The sequence below is a fragment of the Pelmatolapia mariae genome, linkage group LG1 (genome assembly GCF_036321145.2).
Source record: "Pelmatolapia mariae isolate MD_Pm_ZW linkage group LG1, Pm_UMD_F_2, whole genome shotgun sequence".
Classification (NCBI taxonomy): domain Eukaryota; kingdom Metazoa; phylum Chordata; class Actinopteri; order Cichliformes; family Cichlidae; genus Pelmatolapia; species Pelmatolapia mariae.
Window position 1 is genome coordinate 1282023 of NC_086227.1, and position 10645 is coordinate 1292667.

Below are 10645 nucleotides of genomic sequence, written 5' to 3' on the forward strand. Positions count from 1 at the left end.
CTGTGCAGATGCTTCCAGCACAGCTGTTTCTGTCCTGTGTGCAGTTTGCACTTTACCAACGCATCCTTTTGTGCAATAAAAATAAAAAAAAAGGTCCATACCCCGCTGTAGGGGGCGCCACACAAACTAACAATCAGCTGATTTGTGTACTTGAGCACGATTATAAAATATACTGGCTTCCTGTTTTGCCACAGTTTATTTGAGAACATTGATCGTTTTTTTCGGCAGTTTTTAGACTGTTCTATATTTCTCCATAGATATGACCTAAAACATCATTGAAGAGAACCCAATATTACATTTGTACATTATGCAGTGAGGAAGATGATTGATGAAGTCCATAATTTCACCTGCTCCACTGAGGCAGCAGAGCTGCTTCTCCCTGCTGCTGCCATGAGGCAGAAATCATTGCTGCTGCTGTACAGTAACTCTCCTTTCTGTCACAGGTGAACACACCTGTCGGGCTTAATAGATTCTGTATTATATCTTCTTCCAGCAGTTTCTTTGATTTATAGGGGACATATTATTTATTAATGCAAATTCTTAGTTTCACTTTTTACTCTTTGATTTGGATTTTCTGACAGTATAAGAGCCTCACTATGCACCTGTGGCACTTTACTGTGCTCATTTATTGTGGACTGTGCTATTTTTATTTCTTTATCCTGCTGATATAACAGCGATCAATAAATCATCAATGTGTCTATTAATCTAAGAAGGACTCTGTGGTAGTGCTGGGCGATATGGAAAAAATATTTATCACGATATGAATTATTTTATATCATGATAACGATATATATCACGAGATACCACCTGACCTGTGGTCATCTGGAAAGTATGCAGTCTGTAAACAGCGAGTGGAGAGGGTGCAGTCTTTGTTTTGAGTTACCGTAAAGCATGTCGCAAATCCGGGTGCACTTAAAGCAGCACCATGTCGCAAAACCACAAGCGAGAGTTTCTTTGCAAAAAATATCATTTTTTTTATACTTTATTTTCTCTTGCATAAAGTTCAGAGTATGTATAGTGAGAAGACAACACTAATATATTTGCACAGGCTATTTAACCCTTTAAGACCTACCATAGAACCAAGTCCGCCAGAGCTTATCTTTATGTTTATTTATGTTGAGTGTCTTCATAGTTTTCTTTTTGAGATACACAAATTTTTATATACTACAGGAAAAATGAAAATAAATAAATGCAAATTTGCAAAAACACAGCATGTGCATCAAAATAAAGTATTTCCAACAGTGTAATTTGACTTCTAAGCATCCCAGAAACGATACAGAAGAACATAAAGTCAAACATGATTTTTAAAAACACCAACACCAACACCAACACCATAGACTTTGAAGCTTAAAAAACTACATTTTCCACGAAAATGACGTCACTTTCGGTTTCGGACAGGTAATGGCGGACATGCGATAGTTCGTGCTGACTTATATTCCAACATAGGAAGTGTTATGAACAGCTGATCGGATCGGCAAAGCCTGTTTCTGGAATATTATGTTTTTGTTGCTGGAAGTGCTTTTTATGCAATTTTTGCAAAGCTATATGTGGAAGGAAACCGTGACCGAGGACAAGCTAATGGAATAAGATGTAAGTACAACTCCTACGGTTTCATATGCAAAAAAAAAAAAACATTATTGCGCTACCTTACGTGGTTCCAGTTCTACAGGGATTTAAAAATAGTTAGGGAAAACGGAGTGTGCCTGCTCCGAAAAGGGTTAATGATATATTTTATGTAATAATTTGTAAAATTCGGGTTAGAAACGATAGAAACGATAGAAGACAAATGACACAATAGACACTTTTCTATCGTCCACACGATATATATCGTCATATCGCCCAGCACTACTCTGTGGGCTCAGCCTTTGACATACGCTGAGGAGCTCAGTCACTCAGAGGCAGTCAGAGTCGAGCTGCTGCTCTTTTCCTCTGGGGGGTGGGGTGGGGGGGGGAGGTAAGGGAGCTTTGCCGTGACTTCATCATCTTGTCCTGACCAATTAGGTGCTCGTGTCTTGTTTTTATTGATATTAGCTTTTCTCTTTTTTTAAAGTGTGTCTTGTGGAAAAACTCCTTGGAAAGCTGCTCCTTTTTTGCTTGTTTCCTCTTCAGACATTAAGTTTAGCTGGACTCTCTCCTGCTTGTTGTGCTGTGCAGGCTTTTAACACCATCTCCCTGCACTTTGGGGTTACTGTGTTTATATGTAGAGAAAGCAGGGTGTGGCACTATGCAGACCGCAGGAACTGAGCAGGAGCTTATAGGTTAACTTTGCTTTTTTAATGTAGACGTGTTAGTAAGAATTGAATTGGCTGGTGAATATGGGAATCAAAAACCAGTCCGTATAGAGAACTGGTTCCCAGTAGTCCAGTTCCTTGGAATTGTTGGTCTGCTTGCCTGTCGGTCCTGCTGCTCTTGCACTACAATATGCATGTAAGTTTTTATGTTTATTACACAAAAGGACAAGAGTGCAGCAGTAAAGTTGCATCATGCTACTTCAGCTCTTTGCAAGCTAGTGCTAAGCTGAGAGCACAATGAGAAATGATAAGAGAATCAATAAGGATTGAAATCAATAAGTAAAATAGATAAGGGAATCACAATCGCTAAATTCTTATAATTCACATTTTCACTCTGCTGGTCATTTCTCACAGTTCTCTTAGTGAGATGCTATAAAGGCATCATCATGAAAGTGAAAGCAAAATGAGAGGAGAGACATTAAAGTCTTGTCCCAGGATATCACTGAAAGTCCTGAGTGTGACGCCACCCTGTGGCCTTTCTGTGTGCGTGGGTTGTCTCCTCCCACAGGTCAAAGACAAGCAGTTAGTGGGGTTCATAGATGTGAAAGTGAGGCCTTTGATTTGGATAACAGGAAAACAGTTTAATGGAAACACAGAAATGCTCAAACTGCAGTGTCATAAATGAAGCAGGTTTTCAGTGTTAGTCGTCTCCCTGAACCAAACTGTTTACACACACGGATCAAATTGATATTGATCTTCTCAACTCGATACGCTGCTGAAAAGTAAACGTGTGACTTTCTTACTGTTGTAAAGTGTTTCCCAAAATGTCACATTTGTTCTGGTCGCACTGACGTCATCATTATTTTCAATACGTGACTGTTACCCTGCTGTTTTCCTTCCGCTCGATGTCGCTTCCAGCTGTGATCAATTCCTGCAGTTTATCTTTTCCATCCGTCAAAGTGACACCATCAACACGTTACTGGACAAATGCATATTCATTCCCCTGCTCCCACTGCTGCTACAGCCCCCCCGACCCCTCCTTTTAATAAGCAACTGTCTCTGTCTGTTTGTGTGTGCAGGAAACCTTGAGTGCCACTTGAGAATCCACAATGGAGAGAAGCCGTTCTCCTGCTCAGAGTGCAGTCAGACATTCTCCCAAAAACCGGAGCTGCGTCGGCACATGTTCTCCCACACCGGAGGCGGTTTTCTCTGTAGCTACTGTGGAAAATCGCTGAGGGACCCCCACAGCCTAAGGTCCCACGAGAGACTGCACACTGGAGAAAGACCCCATTGCTGCCCTATCTGTGGAAAAGGTTAGAGCTGAATATTAAAGCTTTATAAGTCAAATCATTTTTTTAAAGCAAGGAATGAGGCTCTGCAGCAGACTCAGGACACGCTCTCGACTGACCTGGGAACGCCTCGGTGTTCCACGGATAAGCCAGAGGAGGTGGGCGGGGAGAGGGAGGTCTGGGCTTCTCTGCTTAGGCTGCTGCCCCCGCGACCCGGCCTCGGATAAGCGGAAGAAGATGGATGAAACAGGATGAGAAATCCCTCATAATGTGTATAAATGTATAATTCTGCATAATTACCTCTGTGGCATCTTGTAACTCTGTGTAGCACAGTATGCTTTTTATATACTATCCCAGTTGGAAAACCAGCAAGTTGAGTACATTAAATAGAAAAACACAAGCCTTATGCATTCAGACAAGTAAGCTATAGAGTAGGAGCTCTAATTTATAAGTTAAATGCACTTTAAAACCTCTGAAAACGACACTATGAGAAACCCACATTTAGACCATACACACCACAAAGCATTAGTCGGGAGGCTTTTCAGTCACGCTGCAGGGTGATCGATATGAATAACTAAACTTTTAAACACAAAAACCTCAAATCAAACCCTGAAGAGTCAAAATCTGAATCAAACGTAATCGAGATGTATTCTCCCTCTTACTACAAACAAATGAAGCACAACTACAGTATGTGTGCAAAAATACACGACTCAATATAAGTAAAACTTCCAAAATGATTACAATTGATTTAAAGGCATTCATTTATATAAAGCAAGTCATTCTGCATTTAAAGGTGTAAAAAAATAATGTGCACATTTACGAGCCTGAAAAGATGAATAAATAAGCCAACAGTAAGAGCACCGCACCAATCTCAGAAACCTGCTAACCCTTCATCCACAAGAAAAAATTGGAAGTGTGTTACCATCTGTCAGATCAGTGAACCACTTAAAGATGGTTTAAGAGTCAAAACAAGCATCGATTATTCCTTTTATAACATATAACCAACAGTGCGTGTCGAACACCAGGCCCCCTTATATACATTATATTCTCTGTTTTGTTATTTTGTCAAAGAACTAGAAATTTGTTTTTTGTTAAAAACTGCAGCTGAACCTAAACAGGGAAAAATGAGGAAAGTTGGACAATTTCCCTCCAAATTGCCTCGTTTGTCTCACTCATCTGCAAACGTTGTGTCCTGCATGCATGATTGCAAAACACAAACTACTCGTTACAACTTGGGCCAGCTTTCTTTTTACGAAGCATCAAACAGAAAATATGCATCCATCATGTTCAGGGTTTTATTATTGATGTCCAGCACATACAAGAAACATTTTATCTCTCACGGACAAATGAGATGTATTTATACCTCATTTATACCTCATTTCTTGTATTTACAGCAGTGAGCATGGACGTTATATTACTGACAGATACATGAAGGGTTATTTAGTGTTGTGAAGAAGAACTTTCACAGTACTCTTTACAGTCCTGTGAAGAAACAAGTACACCCTAAATAAGAGGCAGGTGCTGATGATCAAATGTATAAGGGAGACTGACTCCCCAAAAGCAGGAGGTTTGACAGTGTGCTGCATGTAGGTGTGTGTTAATATCTTCCCAGGAGTGCACATCTAAACAGATCCACCCAGGCTCAAACTGTGCACAGCTCAGACAAACAGCTACATCTGAGGCTCTACAGCTCTCATGAGTATGTTAAATGAAAAAGTTCATGACAGTTAAATCAAAAAAGACTGAACTGAAAGCCTCGTCTCTCTAAACAGAACATGGAACAAAGTCCTTTGGACAAATAGGAGGACATGTTTGGCCATAATTGGTGAGAAATAAACACCTCATCATCTGCCAGGCAGGGCGGTGGAGCGGTGGGCACCTTGTAGTCACGGTTGATCGTGACCTCCCCCGTACACTGAAGTACTCTGCAGTCGGTGTGTGAGATGGAGCTCGGCCGCAGGATAAAGATTCCAAGCACTCCAGGCCCAGTTAGTCCAGACCTGATTAAAATGCTCTAACATGACCTTAAGATAGATGAATGTCGACAATCCTCAATGAACTGAAGCCATGTTGTAAAGAAGAGTGAGCTGAAACTCCTCCACATCGACGTGAGAGACTAATGAAGAAAATTATTTCTTCAGGTTACTAAAGATGGTCCTACAAGCCAGAGAATCAGCTGTTCTTAGTTTAAACCTTTTTTCCAGAGGATCATATTTCTTAGATAAACACAGGCCTTGAGTGCTTTACATACAACGACTGTAATATATGAGATTTTTCTTGATTTGTAAATTTCATTAAAATAATGATGGGTTATGAAATCAGACGTCCACTGTAAAAAAAAATAATACAGGTGTAAAAAGCAACACAGCTGCAAACAACGAGTCATCTTCCATCATCCACATTTAATTTTTTTTCTGCTCTTTGTGCTTTTCTGATGACAGATGGCCTTGGATTAAAGTAAACTCATGCTCAGCTCATGTGCAGAGACATGTTGTGCAGCTTGGACTGTAACTTTATGCTCTGAACTTGCTAAAGTTTGACCCTGACAAATATATAGATATACTACACCAGCCATTAAAGTGAAAAGGAGGGTAAAGCAGGGTATACTTTAGGGTTGATTTACGAGTTGCTAATCTGAGTCAGAAGATTGCATATTCATGTGTTACCAGTGGTGAATCTTTGCATTTGAAGTGTACTTTTGAATTTTCTGTCTAGGCTACACGTTGGCTACCAAGCTGAGGAGGCACGTGAAGTCGGCCCACATGAAGGAGAAACCATACACCTGCCACTGTGGCGCTTCCTACACTGTGAGACAAAGTTTGCTGAGGCACCAAGCTCAGCACAGGACAGACGGAGGAGTTCAAAAAGAGGAAGAAGAAGGACGTGGAGAGGAGACGCACACCAGAAATCAGGAGGTTCCACAAGAGTTAGCAACTTCAGGATGCAGTCACCCAAAGCCAATCAGAGGCAGACCCAAGAAGAACTTCATCCCTCAGGGCACAGCAGAGAAGGAGGGAGGTGAGGTGAAGCAGAGAAGATCACAAGAAAAAGGAGAAGAGGAAGCAAAATTAAAGACACTTGACTCCTCAAGAGAGGGAGATAGCGTAGCTAACATCCAGCACGCCGTCGTGTACGTCCACACAGACGACCTGTCAGCGCCAAGCTCCACTCCTCTGCTCTTCACCTCGGAGGGCTCGCTGCCTGCAGGGACAGAACAGGAGCTGGTGGAGGTTTTGATATCGGAAAGCGCAGAGCAGTGCATTGTGGTCCACGGGCAGCAGGCGGTCGGAGAGCTCCTGATCTTACAGGAAGAAGGAAGTGGACTCTGCTCTGTTGCTCAGACAGTAGAGATAAACACAGTGTAGCTGTGTTCATGGCTTCTGAACCCTTTGAGGACATCTTTAGCATTTAGGCCCTTCCTCCAACCTACCTCATCAACGGTTTATTTATTTTGGTACCTTTTATTGCCATTGAACGACCTTTACAGAACAGCTGTGAACTAATTTGATGGATTAGCTGCCATCAAACGATGCACACTTACTTGTCTGCCTTCTGTACAGGAAAGTGTGTGTATAGAAAAAGCTCTGAACACCAGCGACTGGTGGATTCTGTCTGACACCCAGTGCTGACATTTACTGCTAACGCGCAGCACTTATGCTGTAAAATTGACATCAAGTCCTCTGCATTTACTTGGTTATTATCTTGAGTTAAAAGAAACAAAATAAAAACAAGTTTGAATTTATCATTAGGGTCTTGTCATTATAACCAAAGAGCTCAATCTTTGTCTCGTTTGACCATAAAACTTTCTCCAGAAGGCAGCTGCACATGTCAGTCGAGCTCATGTACGTTTTGTAGCAGAGGCTTCATTCTTGGTTGGCACAATCAGTCCATTACAGTGACTGGCTTCACTCGTGGTGCTGGTGCTCGAGCAGCTGCCAGTTCATGGAAGATTTAAGGCTTACTGGTTCCTGGGTTGTTCCTAAACAGATTCCTGTTTTGGTGACAAATTTGGTCGTCCTACAGACCTTGGAAATATGCTGACACATCATACTTATGTCCAGTTACAGATCTGAGAGTCTGCAGTTACATAGAAATGATCCATTAGGCTTCTTTCGATCGTGCTCCAAATTCTTGTTGTTTAAAGTTATTAAAGCCCAGACTTACCATGATATTCATGACCATGATGAGTGTATGCAAATTTTTGACCACAACTGTGTGTACATGAGGTTTTAGACGATGATATCGTTTTTGTAATTTTGCTGCTCTATGACGATACAGAGAACTGTAAATCAAACAGTCAAAATATGATTAAAGTGCAGACTTTCAGCTTTAACTCAAGGGGTTTATCCAAAGTATTGCATTAACTGCTGAACTTGTCAGCAATACCAAAAAGTCTACCTCTCCATGGTTAAGAAAAACAACTTCACAACAAGAACATTCTTGAGGAGGTGGGCGTATCTCAGGCCGATCAATGTCTACACGTAAATACAGAAGATTTACAGTAAGGTGCAAACAAACCAGGAAGGCCAGATTAGACTTTGGCAGAGAGCAGCTGTAACAGCTGACACAGTTCTGAGAGAAACTCTTTGGATGAAGAAGAGAAGAGTATGGAGCCCAGGGTTGATGAAGGGCTGTCATGGCCATCACACACTACAGCAGGTGAACTCTGAACTACGTACATACTCAGAGAACTGGATTCACATCCATTAACTGTTGTTTTTCTAGCTAAACTTTTTACACTCGTTGTTCTGGGAAGGACACCTTTATGTTGCAGTTGTCTTATGAGCTCTGTCCACGTGTTCTTTAATCACTTGAGGTCTACATAAAATAGGCTGTTATGTAAAATTCTGTCCTTGTGCTGTTGTACATGGCAGTCAGGCCTGCAAAGGCAAATGATGAGAATAAATGGGTGTTTGACCTTTAAACTGACCTTTCCTCCTTTGTTGTATTCCCTCTGTGTAGGATGCCGTGTTATAAAGGTGCGCTTCAATCAGGGATCCCACTCATCATTAAAGACAAAAGGCTGTTCGAACAAATGGGATCTAACTAATTCCCCCGTGGAAACGATAGGAGAACATGCGGCACTGTGCAAAGATTTGATGCCTGAATCTTAAAATAAACACTTCACTAAGATAATAGACCCACACAGACGTATATACAGACAGCTATTGTGAGTGACAAGGAGTCTGGACCGTAGGGATGAGCACAATTCAAATTTCCACATTAGGATACATGTTGTAAGGTGTGCTTTAGGTAGTGGCTATATATTAGGCTGTTTTCTCATGTAATAGAGGAAGCACTTGTGCAATTTCTGTTTTGAAAAATGCGTTCTTGGGAGGTTAAGCAGACTTAAGGGCACTCACAGGCTTCAGGTCTTAAGGCAGTCACCATGTAATTGCAGTGTCTGTGGTTGGAGGCTGCCTGGAGAACTTATGTTGCATGTCATCCCCTCTCTCTTTCACCTCATTTCCTTCACCTTTCTACCATCGGCTCTCAAAAGGAATGAAAATGTCTCCCAAAGCTGCTGAAGGCAGGAAGAAGAAAAGCATTAGAAAGTATCCAAAAAGTATCATTTTGCAGCCCGTCAATTCAGACCCATTCACGTTTTGCTCTTCATATTGTGGATGGAGTTTAAACTCATGCACATTACACTGCACTATGGGGTATTTAATGTTGGAGGGGAAATGGCAAATATGTCCATCCAGACAAAGTCTATATCATAAAGCGAGCTGTCTGAATAATGTGAAAGTTAGTATTCGGCATTTTAGAGCCACTTTCATCTACTCCACAATTTACAATCTTTCTGTTTAGTCCTTGGAAATATACACAGCCACTAGAGTAGTCTACTTACTTCACTTTAATTGATATGTAGAAGTGAAGAAAAGAAACCTTACAAAGCTAAGAGACACAAAAACCAAAGAAGAACCTGAGGCTCTGTGATGTGAGGTTGTCACAGTTTTTTAAACACTACTGTCTGGTGTCTTAGAACCAGGAGACTGAGAAGGGGATACAAGCAGATTCAGCTTGTCTGCAGAGACTCTGGGCTCAGCCTTAAAGACAGAGTGAGGCTCACTCTGTCTGATAGTATTGGAGGCATGTGAGGTGACGGGGAAATGTCCCACCAGATCGAAGCCCTGGGGCAGATCTCTTCAGGCTTTGGAATAATTCATGGTAGAGTGGTCTGGGCATCAGACTGTTGTCCCCATAAACTGGACTCCAGTAAGTATCAGACGATGGGTGTAAAGAAGAAAGGAAGTGCTAAGCTATTAATGTGAAGGCCAAGATGATAATGGTAAGAAATGAAACCAGATAAAATATCATTCAATAAAACCAGCCGACAATCTTCTTGTATGGTCTAACTGTCACAATCTGGGAGGCAGATCATCTGGAGGAGGAGGATTTGGACCCAAACGCAGGCACGGACGACAGCGTAGCTGTGAGAAAGTTTATTAACAAAGAAAGGCAAAATATAAACCAAAGCAGAACACTGCAGGGAACTACACTAACAAAAACCTAAACTGGGAACAGCTACAAAATAATAATGAAAGGAACAGAAACCTGAAGAAACACATGGCAGAAATACAGGGGTAGACACGCAGATGAACCAGCGACTAACAGAGGGAAATGCAAGGCTTAAATACACAGGGGGATAACGAGGGAATGAGACACAGAAGGGGAACACAGCTGGGAGTAATCAGACATGTCAAGACCAAGGGGAAGCAAAACTCATTACATTGACATAGGACACAGACTTTCAAAGTAAAACAGGAAACATAACAGACGCAGACTTGACTAGGTGAGACAGCAACCATGAAACACAGAAACTAAAAGACTAGAAAAGATAAACGATGACAAAATCAAAGTTCAATAGTAATACAGAAACACTGGGTCACAGACCCAGGACCGTGACAATGACATATTTGTCAGGTAATGCTTGTGTCATGCACCTGTCAGTCCAAGTGGGCTGATAGGTGCACTTTGACAGAAGAGTCTATGGGGTTCACTAATGTTTGGGGACAGCCTCATGTGTCCTTTTAAGGAACTGGTTAAAGTTCCACCAATAATTACCAGTATCACCCATTTGATGAGGCTGCGTGCACTCCAGTGACATCACCGCATAGAAAC

At 41.6% G+C, this 10645-nt stretch overlaps 1 protein-coding gene across 2 annotated transcripts in view; it reads left to right on the forward strand.

Annotated features, from left to right (window-relative positions):
* The window catches only part of znf408 (zinc finger protein 408), a 30521-nt gene extending 22088 nt beyond the window's left edge, over positions 1–8433 (forward strand). For both annotated transcript variants that reach the window (XM_063475034.1, XM_063475044.1), the window contains exons 8-9: positions 3311–3544; positions 6236–8433. In XM_063475034.1, coding sequence (XP_063331104.1) covers positions 3311–3544; positions 6236–6885 — 884 coding nt within the window. In that variant the 3' untranslated portion in view covers positions 6886–8433. The remainder of the gene's footprint in view (positions 1–3310; positions 3545–6235) is intronic.
* The last annotated feature ends 2212 nt before the right edge of the window (positions 8434–10645 follow it).